Source organism: Cyclopterus lumpus, chromosome 22 (assembly GCF_009769545.1).
Source record: "Cyclopterus lumpus isolate fCycLum1 chromosome 22, fCycLum1.pri, whole genome shotgun sequence".
Taxonomy (NCBI): Eukaryota; Metazoa; Chordata; class Actinopteri; order Perciformes; family Cyclopteridae; genus Cyclopterus; species Cyclopterus lumpus.
This window is the reverse complement of record NC_046987.1, coordinates 19,240,466-19,266,287: the sequence shown is the minus strand read 5'-3', so window position 1 is coordinate 19,266,287 and position 25,822 is coordinate 19,240,466. Positions and strand designations below refer to the sequence as shown.

General features: G+C 46.5%; 2 protein-coding genes across 6 annotated transcripts in view; one reads left to right on the top strand and one right to left on the bottom strand.

Moving 5' to 3' along the window:
* mideasb (mitotic deacetylase associated SANT domain protein b) overlaps positions 1 to 20,729 on the bottom strand; it is a 21,960-nt gene extending 1,231 nt beyond the window's left edge. The window contains exons 1-13 of one of the 4 annotated variants that reach the window (XM_034563194.1): positions 18,620 to 18,824; positions 18,219 to 18,425; positions 14,323 to 16,066; positions 12,356 to 12,634; positions 11,415 to 11,763; positions 11,047 to 11,113; positions 9,335 to 9,477; positions 8,682 to 8,785; positions 5,374 to 5,449; positions 4,299 to 4,387; positions 3,610 to 3,753; positions 2,784 to 2,918; positions 476 to 690 (exon numbers count right to left, since the gene is read on the bottom strand). In XM_034563194.1, coding sequence (XP_034419085.1) covers positions 476 to 690; positions 2,784 to 2,918; positions 3,610 to 3,753; positions 4,299 to 4,387; positions 5,374 to 5,449; positions 8,682 to 8,785; positions 9,335 to 9,477; positions 11,047 to 11,113; positions 11,415 to 11,763; positions 12,356 to 12,634; positions 14,323 to 15,876 — 3,155 coding nt within the window. In that variant the 5' untranslated portion in view covers positions 15,877 to 16,066; positions 18,219 to 18,425; positions 18,620 to 18,824. Of the gene's footprint in view, positions 1 to 475; positions 691 to 2,783; positions 2,919 to 3,609; positions 3,754 to 4,298; positions 4,388 to 5,373; positions 5,450 to 8,681; positions 8,786 to 9,334; positions 9,478 to 11,046; positions 11,114 to 11,414; positions 11,764 to 12,355; positions 12,635 to 14,322; positions 16,067 to 18,218; positions 18,426 to 18,619; positions 18,825 to 20,291 lie in introns of those variants that run through there. The other 3 variants (XM_034563193.1, XM_034563196.1, XM_034563195.1) reach the window with 3 other exon arrangements.
* Positions 19,873 to 24,836, top strand: ptgr2 (prostaglandin reductase 2). 2 transcript variants are annotated; one of them, XM_034563198.1, is made up of 8 exons: positions 19,873 to 19,922; positions 21,553 to 21,671; positions 21,871 to 22,062; positions 22,179 to 22,349; positions 22,608 to 22,817; positions 22,981 to 23,190; positions 23,300 to 23,339; positions 23,452 to 24,836. In XM_034563198.1, exons 1-8 carry the CDS (start codon positions 19,889 to 19,891, stop codon positions 23,514 to 23,516), a joined length of 1,041 nt encoding a protein of 346 aa, XP_034419089.1. In that variant the 5' UTR covers positions 19,873 to 19,888; the 3' UTR covers positions 23,517 to 24,836. The 2 variants fall into 2 exon arrangements, with proteins under 2 accessions (XP_034419089.1, XP_034419088.1); XM_034563197.1 differs by lacking the exon at positions 19,873 to 19,922 and adding an exon at positions 20,734 to 21,419.
* Positions 24,837 to 25,822: the final 986 nt, after the last annotated feature.

The window sequence follows — 25,822 nt, the reverse complement described above, 5'->3', positions numbered from 1 at the left end:
AGGCCGAGCGACAACACAACATGCACAACAACGTACACAACAACAACAACGAGCCCAAACATACATTATCAGACTCTGAAGCGGTGGATAATCTATAATGAGCACACTTTGAGCAGGGCGAGCACCCAGAAGGGGGGGGGGGGGGGGCAAGGGGGGCAAGGGTGCTGCATCTACTTTTGTGTTTTTCCGTTGCTAGGAGACAGCGGGCTATAACAGGCCTCCCCCTCCCCCCCCCCCCTCCTCCCGGCTGTCGCCAGAGGACGCGCTGTCATTTAATTTTAAGCGTGACGGGACGATTTGATTCTTTGGAGACACTCCAGCCCTCCGTTTACTAAAGTGGGCAGTAGCCTTCAGTCCAGTCGAAGGCCACTTCATGCAAACGGCAGCTTTGCATAAAAGTAAACAGAGCCGTGCCAAACATCTCCAACGGCAACGAGCGGGGAGGCCCACTGGATGTTTTTCTCCGGTCACTGACCTGCCGCATTTCTTGCAGGGGAACTCGCCCTCCTGGCCAGCTGGGGCTTTGATGGCCGCCGACGGGCTGCTTTTGCGTGCGTTGCCGCCGTCGTAGCGGGATTTGGAGGTGGGGGGCTGCGGCGGCTGCGGCGGCTGAGGGGGATGGACGACCCGGGACAGCAGCTGGTCCCTCCCAACGTCCTCCTGGCCTTTCATGAGCAGGACAGTCCCCGGCTGCACACACACACACAAACAGAGACAATAAAAGTGAGGGGTGCAGCTTAATCACGAAATAAACTGTCTCCGAGAGCAATTAGCAAAGTGACTCATGAGCCTGCAGCTACTTTATGAGCACCTTTTATGTGGGATACTATTAGAATGGCATGCACACATGTGGCAGTTAACACACACACACGCAGTTGAGAAAAACAAAAACACACACAACCAGGCACAACGACCCGTTATGTGTGCTAAACGGCGAAATGCAACGCGGTTAACGAGGCTAAAGGTTACTGACGGACATAACGGGGGTTACACAATCCAGGGAGGTGGACATGAGCCAAGTCCTCTCCCCTAAAAACAGCCAGCAGGGGGCAGCAGATCCAACACACCAACCCACCGGAGGGGGACAGACAGGAAGAGTTCAAAAGGTCAAACGTGTCCCCGATCAGGTCAAATGAGGATTTGAAGGATGTTCTTTAGCCTTTGACTCACTTTCTCCCCCACGCACGCGCTGCGCTTTGCCTTAAATTCATGTAAATGTAGGCGTGAAAACAAACTAATAATATTAAAAAAAATATATATAAAAAAAGACTGATGACTCCTATGATCAAAGTACTTTCATGGCTTTTGGGGAAATCGCTCTTTTTGAAGCAATAAAGAGAAAAGCACACCGTGTGGTGATTAAAATATAACCACCGCAGTATTAATTAAACACAATGAAAGTAATCCCTCCGGAGCGCTGACCTACTTTATGATTTTTGCATGGTTGTATTTTTTTTTTTAAATACCATTGTTATTAAATTTTTCATTGTATCCACAACATTAGATATTGTTTTTTAAAATGCGGTGAACCGGCTCCCACAGAGTGTAACATTTACTTTTTCTATTCAAGTTGAATTTATTTTTACTATATTTACACCAACAGGTGTCAGCAATACTTATTTGCTACGTAATACTTTACATTTTTCACTATATTAGTATTTCTAATGTAATCTTTGATCAATACTTGGCACAAAAATGTGGTTTCATCATGTCTTATCTTATTTTCTGGGGGTTTTTTTAGCCAAAAAGTGGTCAAATAGACCGGTTAAAGGTCTGAGAGCGTGTGATAGCAAATGTCACAGAGGACATACATATTTACTGTTCCGCAGACACAAATGAGACCCAGAATGATCCGTCAAGCTGCCAAACGTTACTGCTGACATTCATGATGAGGAGCTCAAAGTGTGTGTGTGTGTGTGTGTGTGTGTGTACGTGACTCATAAAGATGATGAAGCATTAACTGCACCTGACAAACACACACACAGCATTTCATGTTTCACTTTTACGACTGAAAAAGGCTTCAAGGGGGAGAGGACTGGTAGTAATCAGCATCTCAGGAAAACACCGGGTTTTGGAGAAGGTGTGTGTGTGTGTGTGTATGCGTGTGCGTGAGTGTGTGTGTGTGTGTGTGTGTGGGGGGAGGGGGGGTCATTTTATACGGTAACAAGCAAACATGGAGACGAGGATATTTCACTACATAGAAATAATATTTAAAACAACTTTAGAATTTAGAGCTGAAAACAAGCTGATCAGAATCAGAATCAGAATCAGAATCAGAATCCGTTTATTGCCAGGAATGTTTACACAAACGAGGAATTTTTTTTGGCGGAAGGTGCAACATTAGACATGACAAACAACAATCAACGCGACAGCAACAGTGCAATGTGTGTATTAACTTAAGTGTAAGATAAAGATAAAGTGCTCGGACAACAAATAACGTTAAAGTGTTTAGGTGTGTGTTTCAAGTGACATGTGTGTTTAAGTTAAATTGCATGTTAAAGTGACATGTGTGTGGAGGAGGAGGAGGAGAGAGGGAGGAGGAGGAGGAGGAGGAGCCTGAGGAGGGAAGAAGAAGGAGGAGAGAGAAGGAGGAAGAAGAAGAAGAAGAAGAAGAAGAAGAAGAAGAAGAAGAAGAAGGAGGAGGAGGAGGAAGGAGGGGGAAGAAGGAAGAGAGAGGAAGGAGGAAGAAGAGGAGACAAGTAAATAAAAAAAATAAAAATACTTATTTGCTTTCCCATCCGTTCCCATGCAGAACCCGGAAAAATTTTAAATTTCACACTCACATTCTCGGCGGGCTGCGGCGCGTGCGTCGTCGTCGTCGACGACCTGGCGGGGCCGACATCCTGTTTCCCGTCAGCTGACCCTTCCCACTTCCTGCTGTCCTCCTCCCTCTGCGGCTCCGTCCTGTGGTAGCCCTGCTGGCCCCGAGGGGAAGAAGCGTGTGAGAGACGAATGCAGAATAAGAACCGTCGAGTCTCTTGGACTTTAGTTTTGCTCTTTAACGGAAAAAAAACCCCTCAAAACGACATTGGTTATGTTCCCGTGGATGAAATTAATGACACTATCAACGCCGAAAGGTCAACGGAGATATTTCGAGCAGGCGTTATTTCTGAGCCGACACTTTGGTTTTTAGTTTCACATCTAAATAAAAACGCTGTTTGATCCGATGCGCCCCCCAGCCGTTCAGATCGGCCTGTTTCTTCCACTTGACAAAAAAAAAAAGGCCCCCGAAAGGCCCTGTGGTTCTTTCTGGGACACAGAGATATGCACAAATAAATAAAAAAAGAAAAGAAGCGTGTTCTGCTTTTTGTCAGGGTCTAAAATGGCGTTTTGGCTCGTGCGTCTTGATTTATTTTTCATACTTAATATTCATATTTTATGTTTACTCTGTAACCTTGCTTGCTGCTGAAACCACCACATTTCCCCCTGGGGATGAATAAAGTATCTACCTATCTATACATAGCTCTCACTTTCCAGTGCCCCTCCTGCAATGACTGCAACAGATTTGAGGGTGCGAAAAAAAAACTGCACACACACACACACACACACACACACACACACACACACCTGTATCTGCGGTACAGATACTCAACGTGGCACGTCACTGACCTTGTGGTCCGTCTCCTCCTCGGTGGTCTTGCTCTGAAGAGGCTCCACCTCGCCGTAGACCAGCATCCCGCTGCGGCCCATCTTGACGTGTTTCTTGTACGTGTAGTAAAACTCCACACACTGCGCCACTGACTTAGTGGTCACCTGTGAAGCACACACACACACACACACACACACACACACACACACACACACACACACACGCACTTTTAATGGAGTTTTCCTTTCCAACTCTACCTTTAAATGTATTTTATTTCGTGGAGAGAAGACGGAGCACCCTCAGAGGAGCGTTTTTCTTTATTCATCATGTTTTTATTCCATATATATATATATATATATATATATATATATATATATATATATATATATATATATATATCTCGAGTGTCCTTCATCTGTTTTGAGAAGCTTCATTGTTGCACAATGTCCTTTGGCCTCCGTCTCGATCAATGAAAAGCGGTGACGAAGGGAACAAAAATGAAATAGCTTTTTCGAAGTCTTGAAAAAATTAATAATTGTCTGGAAACATTGTTCAAGAGTGACTGGACTTCCTTTCTCAGCCCACCCCATTGTCAGGAAAAACACGGTGTGCAAATGTTTGTTCTTTTTGGGGGGGGGGAATGTTTCTCACATGGAACGGCGAGCGTTTATTTTCCTCGTTTTCTTTTCTTTTGGAGACCACGACATACCTGTTTCTGCACCATGAAGAAGTCCTTCTTGTGCGCGGCGATGCCTTTGTTGAACTGGCGTCGCTCGGCCGCGGTCCAGCTGTCGGATCCTGAGGGAGGGACATTTAAAGAGAGAGAGAGAGAGCCCTTTAAAAACCTTCAAGTGTCTGCTTGCAGACGATATTCTGAATGGGTGGAGACCCTGACAAGTTCAATCCCAGCCCCCACCCTTAAAACCACACGCACACACACACACACACGATAAACAATGGTGCCCCTGTCTTCTGCTTGGGATTAACCACATGCTGTAAACCCCCTCCTTCTCTCATCGCGTTGACCCTGACAATCCTCCACACACACACACACACACACACAGCAGCCCCGACACCCTCACTGGTGCAGCTGCCATGGCTCAGAGGCAAAGTCACTGGGAGATGGATAAATTATTTATTAAGAACGCAAACATCACGTTGGAGTTCACCAACTGCTGAAAATCAGGATTTTCTACTTTTATTATGTGCGTTTGTTTTTTTTCCATCAGATGAGGAGAAAAACATTTTCCGGCAATTTTCTGTGAGAATTTACTCGTCACCGTCACCATGTTGGTGCAGTAAATCTACAGATTATGTTCATATCATCTGGCAATCTCCAGAGAAATGGAAATTATTCATAACAGCCAATCAAATTAATCTTTCATCTCTTTGTTCATTTTTTGACTCCTTTTGTCCAATTTTATGACCCTCAAGAGTGTCGGGATGTGGAGAGAACCTGCAACCATAACTGTACAAAAAGCATGATTTAAGGAGGCGCTTGATTATTATAGTTGTATTGTGTTTAAAAAAATAATATTATACATCACCGTTATTGTCAATAACAATAATTGATTAATCATTTAATTGTTTGGTTTAGAAAATAAAATAAAATTGACCGGTGGGGTCTTCAAATTTCTTTTTTTTTGCCCGCTCGACAGCCTAAAAATTAAATAAAATCATCAATTTATCATCACAAAAACGTACAGAAAGTAAAACGTATTATTACAGGTAATGCCATTCTACCTAAATAGAGAAAAAAAAGAGCCCATTGGTGGACGACTTACCTGAGTAGTGGTAGCTCGCCAGATTGTGAGACTTGGGGAAAAGTGGATTCCTCAGCATCAGGAGGGCCAGAGCCGCCTGAGGAACGAAACGACACTTTAACAAGAAGCAGGAAGGAGGGGGGGGGGGCAAACACAATGCACCAGTGGCTTTCAGGTAACCAGGGGGAGAGAGGGAGAGAGAGAGAGAGAGAGAGAGAGAGAGAGAGAGAGAGAGAGAGAGAGAGAGAGAGAGAGAGAGAGAGAGAGAGAGAGAGAGAGAGAGAGAGAGAGATATAAGCATCATCGCTCTCGGGTGTCCGAAGAAGTCCGATTACACATCGCTGGCGTTGACTTTGTGCTCTTTGAGGTGCATGAATGTTGAAAGACGGCAGTTTGAGGCCGGACTGCTGCAGAGAGTGGGCGCATCAACACCCCCCACACACACATACACACACACTAGTGGTTTCCTTGACAACGATGGACCAGTGTTGGTCGCTATAGGGCCTGAAATCTCCAGCAGCAGCGGCGCCACAAAGCCCTCTGCTGTTGCTCCGCGAGTCAAACTCCGGCTTGTACGTCTTCAATAACGGAAGTATTGATTCGGGAATAACTCGTCTTTTAGATCCACTGTAGCTTCATCGGTATAAAACAGGACTTTAAACGTTATATTCTGGAAGATGAGACGACACCGGTCTCCAAACATGTTTTTTGCACTTGTAAAAAAAAAAGCTTCTACTCGACTTTGATATTTGCCTTCATGCGGTAAAACCCTTCGGGAGCTTTGTTTAGAAAAGTGATCCATCAATAAAGTGTATAATCGTTATTGGTATTATTGTTATCATTAAAGCTGCGACAGGAAATTAATTGGCAACCCTTTACATAGACGTATAATCGTTTGTCATCGTTGTTGTGCCTCGACATTAAAATAAACACACAAAACAAGATATTTATTCTCTTCGGGCTCTTTTGCGAAACAGTTTAAAAAAAAAAAAATTTCATATATTTTTATTATTATCCCAGCATCCCTCTGCTTCTTTTAAATAACAACACAAATTACTTTTGGTATTTCAATGGGGGGGGGGGGAGGGGGGAAGAGCCACTCGAGATGCTGCCTCATAACGTTCCCACAGTGCCCGCCATTTGGCCTCATGGGCACAAACATCACGAGGCCACGTTGTTCATGCGGCGGGCCTTTAATCGATGTTTTCGCATCGGCATGGCAACGGGATTTAAATAGACGTTTCATACAGAGGTCACTCGGCCGTATGTAAAAAAAACATGGTCTGACGGCGAGGCGATAGGTGCGAAGGCAGAGCCAAATCACACCATGAGCGAAGGCGGAGCCAAATCACACCATGAGCAAAAGGCGGAGCCAATCACACCATGAGCGAAGGCGGAGCCAAATCACACCATGAGCGAAGGCGGAGCCAAATCACACCATGAGCAAAAGGCGGAGCCAATCACACCATGAGCGAAGGCGGAGCCAAATCACACCATGAGCGAAGGCGGAGCCAAATCACACCATGAGCAAAAGGCGGAGCCAAATCACACCATGAGCGAAGGCGGAGTCAATCACACCATGAGCGAAGGCGGAGTCAATCACACCATGAGCGAAGGCGGAGTCAATCACACCATGAGCGAAGGCGGAGTCAATCACACCATGAGCGAAGGCGGAGTCAATCACACCATGAGCGAAGGCGGAGCCAATCACACCATGAGCGAAGGCGGAGCCAAATCACACCATGAGCGAAGGCGGAGCCAAATCACACCATGAGCAAAAGGCGGAGCCAATCACACCATGAGCAAAAGGCGGAGCCAAATCACACCATGAGCGAAGGCGGAGCCAAATCACACCATGAGCAAAAGGCGGAGCCAATCACACCATGAGCGAAGGCGGAGCCAAATCACACCATGAGCGAAGGCGGAGCCAAATCACACCATGAGCAAAAGGCGGAGCCAATCACACCATGAGCGAAGGCGGAGTCAATCACACCATGAGCGAAGGCGGAGTCAATCACACCATGAGCGAAGGCGGAGTCAATCACACCATGAGCGAAGGCGGAGCCAAATCACACCATGAGCGAAGGCGGAGCCAAATCACACCATGAGCGAAGGCGAAGTCTGACAATCAGCCCCTATACCCCAAATATTCACTTTATTATCGCACAAAAACAAACGAAAAGCAGATCTGAGAAGCGGGTAGAACGTTTTTGCTTGAAAAACTTGACAAATCCTTTAAAAAGGTTTAATGTACCGTCGATTGTCTCGGCGATTCACACCTGACTGACGGCGCGTGCGGCGCAGCGCAGCGCAGCGCACACTAACCAACCGAAGCGCGTCCCTATCTCGAGTCATCTCAGGCCACCGCGCTGGTTTCAGTACACAAAGCATACCGAGAGTCTGCAGATCGCATCGCTTCCCTTCGGTGATCATCGAGAGCGCAGACAAAGACATTCGATCACTGCATTTACAGACACCTGGAGAGTGGAAGGTATCGAGTTCAGGCAGGAAGTGGAGGGGAAGTGGAGAGGAAGTGGAGAGGATGCGAGTCGGCGCGCGGCAACAACCCCGATTGCTTTAAACGTGCTGCTGGTCTGTGAGATGTGAAGCTACACTTTGACTCCGGGTTGGATTTTTTAAAAATGTAATTACTATGGATACAAGGATGCACCGCTATGAATAATGATCCTCTTCTTTTTTCCAACACCACTAACTTGGAGCATTTGCACGTGTGCAAAAAAGAAAAAAGAAGAGTTACTGAGGTTTTATGAATCCCAATTAGGAAACTAAGCGTGACGATATGAAACACGAAGAAAGCAGGTTAGAAATAACAACCCAGTTACTTAAGTGCATATGAGCGATCTGGTGAATTGCCGTAATTTGTTTCAAAGGCTGAAGTCTTAATAATGGAAATAAAGAATATAATTATGTTCACAAGGCTTTACTTTTCATTAAAGACGGGAGTGCTTTTTGAAAGAACGAATAATTCTTCCATTTTTAAATGAATTATACGTTAACTTCAAAATCATTCTTTAAAAGATATAACATTAACTGACTATATGAACAATGTGTATGCATTGAGAATGTTACCACTCAAAAATAAGCAATTTGCACATCAGCAGATTTGATTGACAGCGTCCAAACGTGGCAATGACATCACCTTTTTTGTCCCGCTCGCTTCAAACCAGCGAGAAGAGCGAAAGAGGTTCAATCTCTTACAGAATACATAAAAACATCCAATTAAACGTGCAGCTCCTTTAAGTGCGTCTTTCCAAAATGGTAGACGTCTCAAAAATCTTTAAAAAAAAGAATCGTTCCGTTGTGCTCACCATTATCTCCCCTTTGCACTCGTACAGACAATGGTGGGCCAACTCTTGGTTGGTTCCTCCTCCACGCAGAACGCTGGAGCAGGCCAGGTGCATGAGGTCTTCCACTGCAAGACACACAGACCAGGATTGTGAGCACAGAAAGACGGTTCGGGGGGTCTCCGTTTGCGTTCAGCGGCGACACCATTTTATTTATAAAAAAAGGGGAGAGAATTAGAAATAGAAGAACATTTCATGCAGTGACAATTAAATTTATTTTACACACATTAAATGGCTTTTTTTTTATATCCCCGGAAAAATTAAAATGGCCTGCATCTCCTCACTCACGCATCTAAAACGCAATATAGGAAAAAGTTATTTGCCGCTGGAGACATCTTGAAATTGCCACAGCTTTGGGTCATGAATTATTCAAAGTGATAACCACAAAAAAAAAAAAGTAAAGAAATCCCTCCACAAAACAAGAAAATGCTAATCTAGAAAGTCTCCCTGATTTATAAACAAAAAAGACGACAACAAACTAATTCTTGGAACCTCACGGTGAATAATCAGCACATCCTGCTCCTGTCAAACCCGCAGTCTGCCTGGCTGGTATTTATACTTTCAGTTTAAAAAAAAAAAAAAAAAAAAAAAAGGTGATGCAACAACTGTGACACTACCTCTCTGCTGGAAGTCAGCTTTTTCCTCCCGCTCGCTCAGCGGAGCCCAGACCAGCGCCGCTCGATGATGATCCAGCTCCACGGCCGACCGCTGCCTCAGCTCCGGCACCTCCGCCTGGTACCGCGACCCGATGTTTATCCGTCTGGGAACAGGACGTCAACGTGAGCTCGGAAAGAAATGTGCGCGTTATATATATATATATTTTAAAAAAGACATCATATATCAATATCAAGATTAGAGCTCTCTGTTTTCATTTCCCTCTCGAGGTCACATTTTGATTACTTGGCTGTGATCTTTAAATAGCAACCGGGGGAGGGGGGGGGGGGGGGAGATTGTTGAGGCTCTCCGGCTCTCATTCCTCGCCCTGTTTTGATTCCTAGCGTGTTACTCAGCTCTCTTTTGTCCTCTCAGCAGAAATGGATCAAAATGCAAATTCCTTTTTTTCAATTTTCTTTTTTTTTTTTTAATTTAAAACAAGAGTGCACTTCTTGAATTCGCTGCAGCGAAAGTAAATGGATCCTCATCCGACTGTGGGCGCAAAAAAAGGTTTGCGTTGGAGTAGGAAAAGCAAAGGCTCCACAATTCAACAAATGCACGCATCTCTGCAACTGAAAGCAGACACCTCCGTGTTATAGTGCGCCGAAAAAGATCATGCTGCGTTCTGTACACGGACAAACTCTGTTCCAGCATGCCCCCTCCCACCCCTGCATTTCCAGTAGGCCTGCAGTATTTCCAGCTGAGTGTGTGTGTGTGTGTGTGTGTGTGTGTTCTGGCAGCCTCCATCAGGGGAAGGTGGGCTGCTAAAAGTTGAACTGCGATGGCTCTCGTGTGTTTCGGGAGTACAGCAGGAACGGCTGAAAGCATGATTTATGGGAAGCCTGGCTGGCTCGTCCCTGAGGGGTGGGGGTGGGGTGGGGGGGGACAGCTTGCACAATGCAACCGGCAAAAAACTGCTCCTCACTTTGTTGATGCAACTCCAAAAAACAACAACAACAGAGAAGTATTTCTGGGGTTGTGGTGCAACAAACAGATGCGTCAGAGGGCCATGGCCTCCTTTTCCTTCTCAGATTAGAAACTCGGGTACGTCTGGATTGTTTCCCCCAAGTAGCCAGATGACGAACTTTGAAAACAATTTTTTTTTTAAAAGCTGACTCGTCGTGTGACCCGGTGGGTTTCTGAGTTTGCATTTTCTTCCTCTTTTGCGCTCTCCTTTGCTCTCGCGCCTGCAGTTCAACCGAAGCCTGCGATTGGTCGGTACAACACATAACTGTATTTCCTCCTCCTCCTCCTCCTCAGCAAGCTCGCTGGAATCAGATTGTTTTTAATTAAGAATTGTGAGCCGATGTGTCGTACAACTTTATGACCAAGACGACATCCTGTTGTAGCATGTACTCTGATGCACTCGCTGCCATTAGCTTTCATTTGACAGCGAACATGGAGGCAGTTATATGACAGGATGCACTTCTACTGAGAGAGACATTAGACCGCGTGGTGAGATCAGAGGACGGCTTTAGTATTTCAAGAAGTCGGTGTTCTCCTTCAAGACATTTTCATGATTCATCCCGGTGTCACGTTTGAATAATTCATTGCGGAGCTACGACTCTGGCTTTGGTAATAATGCATGCTTTGAGTGCCCTCTGAAAATGACACACTGCAGCCCCCCCCCACGAAAAGGTGATATTTTGGGGATGTCGAGAGGGGAAATACTCACGGCTCTATGCTGACTGGAGTGGCCTCGCTCATAGCAGACAGAACCGGTGGCGTGATGTCACAGCTGTCTAAAAAAGAGCAGCAAAAGAAAATCCACTCATTATCAAATATATATATATATATATATATATATATATATATATATATATATATATATATATATATATATATATATATATATATATATATATATATATATATATATAAAAAGAGCTCAGAGCTAAGCAAACTAGAATATCTAGTCTGGCGTGATTCTAATATTTATACAGCAAATACATACACATAGATTGTTAATGCCAGACGCTTCTTAAAAAAATAGTGTGCCGAGCTTCATATTTGATGTCAACCTCGGGGAGGCCTCTGACTTACTGGAGCGCAACAGGCTGCGTGTTGCCGACTTGGGCGTCGCGGGAGGCGGCAGGCCCGGGCCGCCGGCCGCGACGGAGGACAGGAACGTGGAGAAGTAGAGGCCGGAGCCCTCGCGGACGGGGCTGAGGATGGGCGGTGGCGTGTAAGGTGGGATGAGACAGGACGAGAGCGGGTGTTCGGCGAGACGGACGGGGGACCGCAGGTGGCTCTGGTAGGGCAGGATGCTGCAGTAGACGGGGGGGGCGATGAACAAACCGGGTTTGGGCGGCGGGATGAAGAGGGGTTCCGGCCGCGGACGCCGCTTGGACTTCTTGCCCTCGTCGTCTTTCTCTCCTTCGGTTCTTCCATTCTGGCGGGGGGGGGGGGGTAGATTCAATCAAAGTGCATTGTGACACGTGGACCGACAAATACTCCACAACAACATGCACGCAGTTGTCTTCCTGTGCATTTATTCTGACAAATCCTAAAGAGAAAAAGAGAGAAAGAGAAAGAACAAGCCCCCCCCCCCCCGAGCCTCTACTGTACGGTACACAATGTACAGTATTGCAGCGCTAAACCCCGGATAATCTGCTTGATCTGGGACAGGGCAACCAGTTCACTAAATCTCCACCCCCGCCCCCCCACACCCCTCCGCAAATAAAACAGGGAAAGGGAGAAAAGTGTGGAGCACTGGAATGGGGGCAGGGGAGACACAGAGCATGATGGGGGGAAGGGAGAGTATGACGGCGGGGGCGATGTGGCACGAATGGGAGGAATTAAAAAGACCGAAAACCGAACGAGGAAGACGGTTGACACCAACGCACCGCCTTCCCCTTCTTTGTCAATTAATTCAAACGGTTTATGACATATAATGTCTTGTAAAAGTATGACAATCTACCCATAAATGCCATCAAAGAACACCAACAAGCAAAAGAAGCACCGATGAGTGAGTGTGTAGCTACCTGCTCCGAGCTCTCCGACAAAGGGTTCCTGAGCGAGCGTCTCCGCGTGACGATGACCGAGGGCTTGTGGCCGGGGTCCAGGGGGTGCGAGGGCCTGGGGGGCCAGTCGGAGGCCAGGGCGTCGTCGTCGTCGTCGTTGTCGTCCCTGTCCGGAGAGCAGGGTTCCTGCAGTCGCACCGGGACGGACACGGGGATGACGAGCGGCAGGAGGCTGTCGTCTCGAGGCCGCTTGGCGTTCAGACCCCTCGCTTCACTGGGACTCCACGGCCTGCGGGGCTCCTGGCGGTGGGGGGGGGTGAGGTGTTACAACGCGTCAAAATAATTGAATGAGAGGCGATCGCATTTTGCAGACAGTAAACTAGAGAAAATACCTTTTGGATTTCTTGTCAGACAAAACAATAGTCGGATTCATTGATAATAAAAATAATGGACATATATTACATCCTCTTGGAGGCGAAGCACCACAAATGGGGGGGGGGGGCTGATTTGAAGCAGTTACCAAAGACTCTGTCATCTGTTGCTGTTTGCAACACTTACTCACAAGCGAATCACATTAAGACCCAGCTGACACATTTTGAAATGCATCAACTTGTGTCATGTATACGGGGCAACAGGTGCAACATTATTATTGTAGCTTAGCTTTTCCAGCTTTGCACAATGTATCCAAACAAAAACAAAAAAGGTCCCTTTATGGTTAGGTATAGAAAAAAAAACCTTGTTCCTTACCTCACGCTAAAAACACAGAGCGTACATGAGGTCAACACTAAAATGGGAGTGTTAACAGATAGTCAATAAAGTATGAAACAAGCCTGGGAAGCAATTATTCCTAAATTGACAGGATCCCAAAACAAACAGTGAACTCTGAACATAAAAAAAAAACACGAGTCAGTCTTATCAAAAAAAGCATGTAACTCGACACAGTGCTCAAGTTAAAAAAGGAAACCGTGCCCCCTCTTTCCTTTGAGAAACCCTAATGAGTGGGGAACGAGCCGCCCTGGCGTGCTTTGGAGCAAAAAAAAAACAAAAAACTTCAAAAAGCCATCTGAACCACCGCTCCATTGAAGTCAGATGCATTCTGTCACTGCACAATGCATCTCCGTGGGCAGGGAGGCATGCGGCAGCAAGCGTGGCCACGCTGCATCTGTGCTGATTACCGCGGGTGGAAAACTCCAGTCCCTCCACCAGAGAGAGAGAGAGATTCTGCTGAGCACTGCAGGCAGGGCAACCCTGCACCCCTCCCTGTATAGAGGGGGAGGAGCGGAGGGGGGGGGGGGAGAGCAGCCGAGGCCAGGCTGGAGTTTCTCTCCTTTGATGGGATGGGGGGGGTGCAGGCATGTAACCAAACAGTGTCTGCGAGCGCATTGCACAATCGAGACATCCAGCACCCTTAACACAGAGGCGTACGGCCGAGGTGTTTCATCAGGTCCGTTCTCCGGTTCCTCTCGTGTACATATTTACCTAGCGACCGGATTCGACAATGGAAGGTCTTTGTTTCCACAACAGACTTTTTTTTCCAGCGGCACCTTGTTCCTCCCCGCGGTGTAAACGAACGTAAGGGCGTCGATTACATTTCGGGCTTCTCTTCTCTTCCACACGTTAATCACGAAAACGACACACACAAAGTTTCTGGCACAGCTTTTCTTAACTGCCCTGGCAGTTTTTGTTCCAGATTGCCGCTGTCGTTCAGGGGGGGGGGCTGTTGGGTCCCACTGCAATTATTACACTCGGATAACACTAGAAAAATAGTTTGGCAGAGATAATCAAAATTAAAGGCTCGCGGCTCGTAAGGGAGGAGTTGAGATATGAGCTGATATGCAATCATAGGGATTCAGAACACTCAGTCCTATTAAAAGGTTATCTCGCTCGAGAGGAAACAGCTGAGAAGCACATGGGAGCACAAAAGAACAAGAAAACAAGACAAGGAACAAAGAAAGAAAGAATGGTTCTCTTATATTCAGAGTACATACCTTCACTACATGCGACGGTAGAGACTCCATTTCCGAGGCCTTTTGAGCGAGAGTCTCCAGGTTGACCTCCTGGGACACCCTGCGTTTCCTCCGCGTGCTCTGGATGACGCCCGTCGGGGCGGCCTGGACGTCTCGGGCGCCGTTCTGGGAGCCCTGAGCCGGCACCGGGGCGGCGGCCCGCTCCGGGGAGACGGAGAGAAAAGGGTTGTCCGACGGCGCGCCGCCTTCCTTCGAGAGCCGCCGCGATTTGCGCCGCTGCGCTTGGGATTGAGTTTGGGGTTGTGACAGGACCTCGAGCTGGAGAATGGGCGGCAGCAGGTCGGAAGGCTGCTGGGGTTCCGGGGTGATGTCCTGGATGATCGGTTCCTGGAGGTTCGGGGGAGCTGGAGTCGAGGACTCCTGGGAGTGCACCGCCACGGGCTGTGGATGCGGGTGTGCATTTTGTGCGCCGGGGTAATAGTCGAGCACATGAGGGTTTTGTTGTTGCAACTGCTGATGTTGCATTTGCTGCTGAATTTGAAGCTGCTGCTGCTGCTGCTGTTGTTGCTGTATCTTTTGTTGCTGCTGCTGCTGCTCGTGCTGCATTTGTTGCTGCTGCTGAAGCTGTTGCTGCACATGCTGTTGATGCTGAATGATTTGTTGCTGCTGCAATTGTTGATGGTGCTGCTGCTGAATTTGCTGCTGGAGTATGTGATGTTGTTGTTGTTGTTGTTGTTGTTGCTGCTGCCGTTGTATTTGCTCTTGCTGCTGCAACTGGTGTGGGGGTTTCGCCTGAGTTGGGTAGTTCGGTGGGTTCGGTAGGGTCGTCCTGTTGCCTTGAAAGGTCTGGTAGTACGCTGGCAGGTGCTGCTTGGGCTGACCAAAGGCCAACTGGAAGGGCTGCAATACCGAGCTCCCTCCTGGGTGGGATGTGCTGTGCTGCTGGGTGTTCAGCGCCCCGGGCTTCAAGGTCTCCTGAAAGGCCTGCGACTGCTGCTGCTGCTCCCAGTCCAGTCCCCGAGCCTTAACGGCATACGCGTCGACTGCGGGGTTTGGCCCCAGCGGTTGCTTGTCCGCAGCTCTGCTCGGGGGCTGTTGGTGCGGCTGTAAGCCAGAAGTCTCGTGCATTGGCTTCGCGTACGCGTTCTGGGTCCTCGAGTCCGTTACGTTGACTCCCCCGATGTAATTAGCAAAGTTCTGTCCCCAGCTCGACACGGTATTCCAGGAGGCCGCCCTCTGCTGCTGGGACAGAGATGGCTGCTGCTGACTGGGCTCCTGGTGGGCCCATTTCATGGGCACAGTCTGCTGATAGTGACCCCTGTTCTGGTCACCTTTGTCTGGGCTGAAGATGACCGAGTTCATGTACATGTGAGGGGCTTCTGGATTGGAGGTCACGGTACTTGCAGCCTCGCTCTGTCCGGGGTCTGAGGCGGGGCCACCCGGGACGTAGTAGGACCCCTCGGGGTGTTGGGAAGTCTCCTTCATCGCAATGCTTTGATCGTTGAAAAACGTGATGCGTTTGCCGGTCCGTTTGGCGGTGGGTTTCTGCTGGGCAGGTACGCTCATGACGGGCATGAAGAAGCCGAGCCGGGTGAACGTTCTCAACCAAAACCAGCGAATCGATGCTCCGCTGGATCGCTATATAAAAAAAAACTACATTGACATCAGAGATAATCTTCTCTTCGTGGCCCACTCAAAGGTCGCGGGCCCGGGTCGAGCGGATCTGAAAGGAGTCCGATTGTTTTTCTCATTCACGGGCAACAACCTGTATAGAGAAAAATGAGAAAGAGGTCAAGCACCAGACTAAAGAGGTCCCCACATCACCCCCCCCCCCCCCCCCCACACACACACACACACACACACACACACACACACTACCCCTCGCCTCAGTCATGTAAAAAACCTGCAGTTTGCTTTTTTTTTAAACAATAGACCTCCTCTGAAAAGGTATCGTGTGTGAGAACAGAGGAGGTGAGGCCGAAGCGGTGTCATCATTCACTGAGCTCACGTGATGGGGAAACGGTGCAGCATTCAGGCCGCCGCGTATTCCAGTCGTATATATATATGTATATATATATATACATATATATACACACACACACACACACGACTGGAAGGTAGTTTATGGAGATCGCACACTCCAATAGTTCCCGGAAATATCACTGCGCCGCGTTTAGTGATGGACCTCGACATCCGAATTGGATGACACACATTCACTGACAAAAGGACTGTTGAAGGCCTGCTCAGCTGACCTGTAACATAAGCTCTCTTTTCTCCACCAACCTACAGGACTGGTTGAACGTGATGAAAACCTCTTTTTTTTTTTTTTTTACAACTGTGTGACTCATAAGAGGAGAAGGAAAAAGAGGGGGGGGGAAGAGACGCGTGCCCTTTGCACCGCGGCTGCAGACTCCAAAAAGGAAAAAGGCAATTGAAAGTGAGCAAGCATGACTCATGATGAAACGATCCATGAGAGGGAAATAAAAAAAATTAAAAAAAGTCAAAATGGCCTTGCAGGCTTTGATAGCTTTGCTTATTGACAATTGCCATGGTAACCCGTGGCGATTATCAAAACTATTATCGGACGCCGTGTTTTTTGGAGCAGAATTGTTGACACTGTGCAGTCTGCCAAGCACACAGATCCCGACTGTTTCTGTTAACATGTAAAACCCCGCTCCGTCTGTATACTATTCTTTTTTTAATTAAAGTGCAAACACGGGAACACATTAAGACTTTTTATTCGCTGCAAGAAAATGTAAACAAAATCAGCATAATCTGCAGGACAAAAACTAAAAACTAACATGTCATGCTGAAATGCACGCTAGATTCTCTACAACGTGGACATCTTCTGGCAACCTAGGAAGTGCATGATAATAGTCACCCTTTACTCTGGTGGCCTAGTAAAATACAGGCTTCCTAAAAATAGGACAGCTGCAGCTGTTCGGATCCTGCACTGGCTCAGGGGCATCGTTTGCTGAGGAAGCTGGATGAGCATGCTCTGCGACTGCGTGTGCAGTGTGTGTGTGTGTGTGTGTGTGTGTGTGTGTGTGTGTGCACCAGCAATGCCACGCGGAAGTTCCGCATGCCTATAGCCATGTTGTCAAAACGCATGAGACATCCTCCGTGAAAAAGGTGCACATAAAAGCACGCAGTCTCCTTGCAGAAAGAGCCACAGACAAACAACAACAACAACAACAACAACAAACTGCAGGAGCCAGCCTCTCTGTGCATTGAACACAGTGGACTCCATCCGAGGTGAGGGATCATCATCGTGACGCATCGCAAGTGCATCCGATAAAGAAAAGCAACACGTTTAATTGGCTTACGAATGCACCGCGAGCTCCATCAGCCGCCCTGATCCATCGCCCCGTTTCCCAATTTAAACCAGCCCGCGTGCAAAGACACGACACACATAGACACATATGGGAAGGAGAACATGCTGAGGACGCTTCCCCCCCCCCCCACACACACACACACATCACTTTCTGTGGTCAGCCAGCTCAGCGCTATTTCCAAGGAGCCCTTTGTTGCAGCCTACAGATGATCCAGTCAGTGATGCCATGTCGCGTCGCAACAAGCGGCCAACCGACGCGCTGGCCGCGTGCACGGCATTCGCGCGCACGAAACCAATGCCGCGGATCGATTCAACTTGTCAACAAGGTGGAGAGAGAGAGATAGAGGGAAGGGTGGGGGGGGGGGGGGGGGGGTGTAAACGCGTCACATGTTTCTGTGCAGTCGATCCGCGCCTGTTGCGACACGAAGAAAAAAAAAAACATCCTTCAGACGCGGCGCGAGGTAAACAAAAGTTGTGTGTGTGGGGCAACAATAACACGGCACTGTCGACAGCAACAACAGCAGCAGCAACGCTCACAGTCACCCGACACCGCGGCTCCAGCCCTGTCCGTCCCGATACTTACTGTGTTTGTCATGAGAGCGGCCACGAGCGGCAGCTCCGCCCGCAGGATCGCGCACTGGCAGCGGCGTGCGGCCAGCAGCAGCGGCGGCAGAGGCCCGCGCGCTACAGACACGCGACGATGACTGCATGCATCCCCCAAGGTTGACTCATGCTATGGCTGCTGACCTCACTCGCGAGTACTTTTTCCTCTTTCTCCCCTCCCTCCTCGCTGTAAAAAGTGAGGAGGAACAGAGGAGGGGGGGGGGGGGGGGGGGGGGGGGTCGATGCGTAAACAGCTGAGTCCTTCGGGAGCGCTAATGCGCGGAAACGTGGGCGCGATGCCGCCGCTGTCTGTTGCACATTATTGCATTGAGATTGCACACAACAACAACAACAACAACAACAACAACAACAAAAACTCACACTGGCAATGCGGCCTTTTTGCTGTGCATCGACTCTCTCTCTCTCTGTGTGTGTGTGTGTGAGTGTCTCTCTGCTCGTCTTGTGATTGTCTCCCCTCCTCTGCACAGCCACCAGCTCCATGGCCACACCCACTTCCATGCCCATAAAAGGCTTTCCTCTGACACGCAACGCGCTGTAATTTACGGGGCAAGATCCCCCCCCCCCTTCCTCCCTCTCAGTCCATGCGGGAAATTCCAACACACCAGGAGGACCTCGGAGATTAAGGAGAAGGACTACTTTCCTTCTTCACGTCCCCTTCTTCCTTCAAAGTCACACACTTGACCTCACTCACGGAATTCCTCTTGAAAAAAAAAAAAGAAGCATGCGCGGGTATGTGCGCGTGACACAGCAGGAAGAAAGCTATAAAAAAAAGGCCCCGTGAGAAGAAAGAAAGAATAACGGCGAGAACACGTTGTTGTTGTTTTCATGCTGCTGGTGGTATTTCCAATTAATTAATATTAATTAATTAATAATTGTTAGAAAAAGGCCTTCCTCAATTCGTACCACACTGGTTTTAGAAAGACATTTAAACCTGCAGATAAACAGCAAATCCTCCCATTGACCCAGATAACGTCTGCTATCTTTGAACTGACAATACAAGATATTGTTAAATAAACACAACATGTGTCACTGGTTATAGTTACAGACGGCCTTATCTGAGCGTGAACTGGCCTCATAATAAAATACAGAGTGAATCCTTAACCGGACCCCAAAATGTTGCAAGGTGACTGACTATACTAGGGTGACGTAATGTCAAACAAATACAAATGATGAATGAATGACTCTTGATGAATGGCCTTTTTTGCGTAAATAAATAAAAAGCAAATCGGGAACCAACCCATTGTTATGGTTGTTGGTGCCTTTCCTACCATGACAATGCATAGGGGGGAAAAAAAGAGCTCTTACACTGGGCGCTGCAGTCTCTCTCTCTCTCTCTCTCTCTCTCTCTCTCTCTCTCTCTCTCTCTCTCTCTCTCTCTCTCTCTCTCTCTCTCTCTCTCTCTCTCTCTCTCTCTCTCTCTCTCTCTCTCTCTCTCTCTCTCTCTCTCTCTCTCTCTCTCTCTCTCTCTCTCTCTCTCTCTCTCTCTCTCTCTCTCTCTCTCTCTCTCTCTCTCTCTCTCTCTCTCTCTCTCTCTCTCTCTCTCTCTCTCTCTCGGCCCTTAAAATAACGTGCAAAAAGGGCCTGAAAACATTCACCGATGTCGTTGACAAGAAGTCGAGTCAGACTGACATGTCTGCCGCTGATGACACTGCACTGGGAATTGGTGTGTGTGTGTGTGTGTGTGTGTGTGTGTGTACACACTGTGCAAAACAGCCTCTTTTTCTAGGCTGCACCAGTATGCTGATATACCAGTAGTTCTGGAAGGATTATTTGATTCACGTCGACTGTCAGATGAGTATATAGCGACCGATTGGATCATTTATTATAAACGTTTTTACTACAATTCTCTCTTGTTTTATTTAATTGTGAAGAGGATGCAATTTTTAAATTTCCCACCCATGGCCCCTTCATTTTTTTAGTCGGACGGAGCTCGCCGTGACGCCACTAAGCCAAATCATGAAGTAAGAGCCGCGACCGTTGGCGTCAAGTGGACTAACAAGTGGACACTAGCCCGACGGGAAAGTGTACTTACATGAAGCTCGGTCCCTCCATGGCGCACACGCCTTCATTCCCTTTGCGTTGACGATGTCGCGTTTGCAGCTACAAATAATGATTAAAAACAAACACTCCCCACTAAACTTTTTTTTTTTTTTTTTTGTTGCAAGATTCCTCCACAAAGCGTCACTTCCCAGTTTGAACCACTTTTTCTTCTTTTTTTTTTTTAAGCTAGCGATCGATACTGCAACCCCATCGGTGGGACCTGCCTGCGTTTTACCACCTCGGATGAGCAGCGGTCGGGTTGCATTGTCAGCATCGATCGTTGAAGTGTCGTCAGATTCGCTGTCAAATGGACTTAATAGCTGCACTCGAGTGCTGATGAGCTGGATTAACAATAAATAGGTGGCTCTGAAGGGCGCGTTCCGTTTCTGATTTGCTGTAGCTGCTGTAACGGCTCAACGGGGCGCTGCAAAGACGAGCGACGAACGGCGAGATGGTGAACCCCCCCCCCCCCATCCGCTATACCGGAACTTCGGGGGAACAATGGCGCATCTGCGTTTTAATACTATTTTTAGATCTTTTTAAACAAGTTACAGATAACTAGTTAATGGTGACTCATACATGACGTCGGTGGATGTTGTATTAAGCGTGCACTGAATGTAACGGGGCGCCTGTTGATTTGTATTAAATTAAATTAAATTGAAGATATATATATATATATGCGGTGGATGTCAGACGAGGACGTCTCTATCCTAATTAAAATGTGTTTAAAAAAATATATAAAAATAGATACAGAATCAAATATGAGACGCTAACTGACTCCAGCTACGGAAGATCGGTCTAACTGCCTGACGGAATTTTAACGTAGCCGGAAGTTGGTAACGGGGAACTATCTTGCCGTGCGCCGAGTGGGACCATCACGCTGCTGTGTTGACTTTCTGCTAACTAGCTCAGAGCGAATTCAGTAAAGTAAACACGGTGTTTTAAAAAAAAAATTAGTTGGCCATTTTCACGAGGTGCACGCACATTTTAATACCGAGACTTAAAACGCACTTAAAGCCTGACGTGTGTTGCCAGGTCCGGTTATACGAGTTAGATTTCAAGGCTAACGTTACTTTTCCAAGGATGCAGGTACAGAAGGTCGTCCTCAACTCACGACCGGGTAACGAAACGTACTATATATATATGTTATTAATTTAATAACAGAAGGTGGCGTTGTTCTCGTGTCTCGCGCTGCAACATTACGGCACACGTGTCGCTTTACGTTTAATCAAACTACTTATGTATGCGTAAAGGTAATGACGGGGCGCCGGTTCCTGGAAACTTCCGTCTCGAGGAGACGACTTTGGCACCTGACCTGAAAGATGGGGAGGTCCTTGTTCGGACGCTTTGCCTATCAGTCGACCCTTACATGGTATGAATCCTCCGGTCTGTGGCGTTGGTACAGTCAGAATGGACATCCATTTTTAGTTATTGCATCTGCTCGTGCATGAATAGATTCCAAGCTCAATAAATGTTTCAAAACAGAAACAAAGGTTAAGGGAAGCATTACAAAATATTTCCATCGCTCTCACTCGTCTTCATGCTTCTTTTTTTTTTGTTTGCTCCTCCAGCGATGCAGAATGAATGAAGACACCGGCGTTGATTACGTGACTCCATGGCAACTGTCTGAGTGTGTGGACGGCGGAGGCGTCGGCGTGGTCGAGTCCAGCCTCTGCAGCACCTGCAGCGAGGGAGACGTGGTCACTTCCTTCAACTGGCCTTGGCAGACCAACGCTGTCGTGAAAGGAAGTGCCTTGCAGAAGGTGTGTGTCAACAACATTGGGATGCAGATTTGGAAAATGCTTTTTGACCTGCATGTGACAAGCAAGCCTGCTACGAATAAATACCGAACGTGACGCTTTCCCTCCGTCTGTTGCAGGTTGATCCGCAGATGGTCGACGGGCGCTTGTCCTACTTTTTGGGTGCGGTTGGCATCACGGGCCTCACTGCTCTGTTGGGCGTAAGGGAGAAGGGTAATGTGACCAAAGGGGCCAATCAGACCATGGTGGTGAGCGGCGCGGCCGGGGCCTGTGGCTCCGTAGCCGGACAGGTAACTACAGCACAATGCAGCCTTTAATGTGGTGTAGTTATAGCTATCTGAGCTACTCGCAAAATGCACAGAAACATATACATTTTTGGATTTGTTTTGTTTAAAATGTAAGAAAGATAAAGGCAAGGTGGTTGGTGATAACCACATAAACCACACTGAAGGTGGCAGATCCAATCCGGCTCACCGTAAATAGAGATTAGATCACAAAGAAGAGGATGTGACTCGTATCGCTTCAACTCCGCTTTAATTGGTTTCCAGATCGGCAGGCTGGACGGCTGCGTGAGAGTGGTCGGGATCTGCGGTTCGGACGAGAAGTGCAAAGCTCTGGTGGACGAACTGGGCTTTTCTGCAGCCATCAACTACCGCCGAGAGGACGTCCCCACAAGGCTCAAGGAGTGCTGCCCCGATGGGATAGATGTGTACTTTGACAACGTGGGAGGTGCCATCAGTGATGCTGTAATCACACAGGTGCTGCTCTGCGTGTGCAGAACATGATCTAGTGGATGTTGTACTTGTACGTTGTGCAGAATCAGAAGCGCCCCCCCCCCTCCTGATCTCCAACAGCGAGTGTTTTGTGTCCCGAGAACTCGATCGTCACACATTTGACCTCCGACCCTCCTCTCAACTCCAGATGAACGCCGACAGCCATGTGGTCCTGTGTGGGCAGATCTCACAGTACAACAAGGACGTGCCGTATCCTCCGCCCCTGAGCGACGAGATAACGGAAACGCTGCGACGGCGGAACGTCACGCGGGAGCGATTTACGGTGCTCAACTACATGAACAAAGCCGAAGCGTCCCTCTGTGAACTCGGCCAGCTGGTTCAATCGGGCCAAATCAATGTAAGGAGGAAATGGATGACGATGCGTCGAGTATGTGGGCGTCCTTGTTCGTTGGCTAAATGGATACCTCTTCGCATCATTTAGTTGTGATTGTGCTTTCACTCCGCAGGTGCTGGAAACTGTCGTTAATGGCATTGAAAATATGGGAGGTATGTAAGCTTTAATTATTCCATGTTCCTTTTTATTATATGCCTTTCTTTTTTTTTTGTTAACTGGTCAGAAGTTGAATCATTTACATTTTTTTTGGTCATTTTCTTGCAGATGCATTTTGCTCCATGATGACAGGGGGAAACATTGGCAAGCAAATTATAAAGATATCGGAGTGAAAGAAAATCCTCCTGTTCTCACCTGGAAGGCGCCTTGGGGAAATTAAACCTCCAGTTTCTATCACTGCTATTAGCTCTAACTGAATAAACTCAAATGAGATATTGCATTAATTAGCCGATACCAGTCGATTGCAATTATGAACCATGAATGAAAAAAGTCACACAATCTTCGTTTGAAATTAATAAATGTAAAGAGCGCTCGGAGGTTATAACTCTGGAATTTTAATACTTGTTGATGTAGACTTTTGGATATTGGTGCTGCAGTTTAATAATGTAGAGGACAATATTGTAATATTACCTCATGATATTAACCGCCTTTCTAAATTGCAACAGTACAGTCATGGTTTTTAAATCTTCCAGTGGAGAAAACAACAATAATTAATAATGCCGCAATAAGAAATCAGCAGATGTTTTATTGTATGGAGCCCCAAAAAGACAAAATACTGTAAGTGTAATAATTAAAATGGAGTTTCAAAGGAAAAGAGTTGAAAAGAACAATGGAGAAAACTGTCAAGTTAGCTTTGAACTGAAAACACGTAGCAACTAGCTAGCAAGCTAATAATAATAATAACCCAAGTTAGCTAGCTAAGCTAACACTACTTTGAAGACGCTTCCACCTTTTTATAACGTCATTGTTATCCTAAAGTAATGTTACATTCCTATTATCTTCACAATGGAAACAATACTTTGGACTTCTATTGTGTAGATGTGATTTTTTTTTAAAACTAAATAAAATATCTTGAAGTAGCTTAACTAGCTAACGGTGTGCACTAGCCGGCTGGCTAAAGTGCTCGAGGAGTTTATCCTGAGCAGCAGAATGCACATAATTAACATCACAGGTTAAGTTTTAGGAAGAAAACCACTTTATTGCGTCGTCCCTGTGTAGACGTGACCTGATGTCTTCCTTTTCATCCTGTTAAACTTGTGATTGCAAAGCAGCATCAGCTTAAAGTTTAAGTCATTTTGTTTGCATGAGCTACAAAGACAAGAGCAAAGCTTTCGCACTACAGACGATAAACTTGTTTGGGAAGAGCTTTAACTGGCAGGAAAGACGACTTCATGTTTCAGTTAAGCTACGTGCCAATAGCAAACTCTTTAAATGTGTACCAACATCAAACAAAAAGAATGAATAGTGCAGCTGAAATATAAAGCCTATCTTTTTATTTATCAACGACAGCTTTTATTTTCTTATTCTGGTTCACTCCCTTTTTGTAACATCGTGTGACAACATGAAGACAAACGCAACGTATATGATTTACTGTAATGAACATTTTATTCCACGGCACTATAAACCATTAATAAAATAATTTTTAAAAAGTGGTTTGCTCTATTTTCAGTTTGTTACCAGAAAAACACGTGGCAGGGGTGTGAAATCATCAACTTTTCATTCATAGAAGAGGTTGAACACAGGAGGGGATGCAGAATAATTCAATAAAGTGAACAGTGGGGGTTGATGTGTTTTTCTCGTGAACATTCAAATCAGTGTACAGAACAATCACAACCAGATTCACAGTTAAACATAATGAGAGAGAATTGATAAACTATCGAAATTGTCTCATCCAGATATGGTATTGGTGCTTTTTTGCACACACACAAATAAAAAAATAAATAAAAACCTGTTCATGCATGATTGAGGGTGCAAGTGAAATGCAACTCGATATCGCCTCCTTGTGGACAGATTACAGATTACTCGTGAGAATCTTCCTGCAGCAACAGAAGTCCATCAATCATTATGTTGTACTTTTGGAAGGGCTCCCATACAAAAAAAAATGATTTGAGGAGTGGGAGGAAGTTATTAAACCATTGCCAGTAAGAGTAATTTAATCATTGTCTAGCAGCTGCACTAATATTAAACTGTGTGACTTATCACGGCACTGAGCATTTATTTAAATATATATATATATATATATATATATATATATATATATATATATATATATATATATATCTAAAAAGAAAAAATATATCTAAAATAAATATATATATATATATATATATATATATATATATATATGTCTTTTTTTAGATCAGTTTGGCACCTGCTACCTCCGACTAGAAAGGATTGAATTAAAAGTGCAACAGACACAGTTTTTTTTCACACAGTCACAAAAAAAGGATATTGGAGGGGGGAAATAAATACAGACAAACATTGTCTTTTTACACACAAAGCTGTCAAATTAACTTCCAACTCAAGGGATGCCCTTTACCAGTGCAGATATACATATATATATATAACATGAAAGGGGGGGGGAGGAGCCACCAATTCGAAAAAATAAAACTCAATTTCATTTCACCACATAACACAC

What these genes read in the sequence shown, in the direction of transcription:
- ptgr2 (XM_034563197.1), top strand. Translation starts at nt 21,383, where the DNA reads ATGCAGGTACAGAAGGTCGTCCTCAACTCACGACCGG. An exon ending in GTGATGCTGTAATCACACAG is followed by an intron (nt 22,818 to 22,980) that starts GTGCTGCTCTGC and finishes TCTCAACTCCAG; the next exon opens with ATGAACGCCGACAGCCATGT. An exon ending in TTCAATCGGGCCAAATCAAT is followed by an intron (nt 23,191 to 23,299) that starts GTAAGGAGGAAA and finishes TTCACTCCGCAG; the next exon opens with GTGCTGGAAACTGTCGTTAA.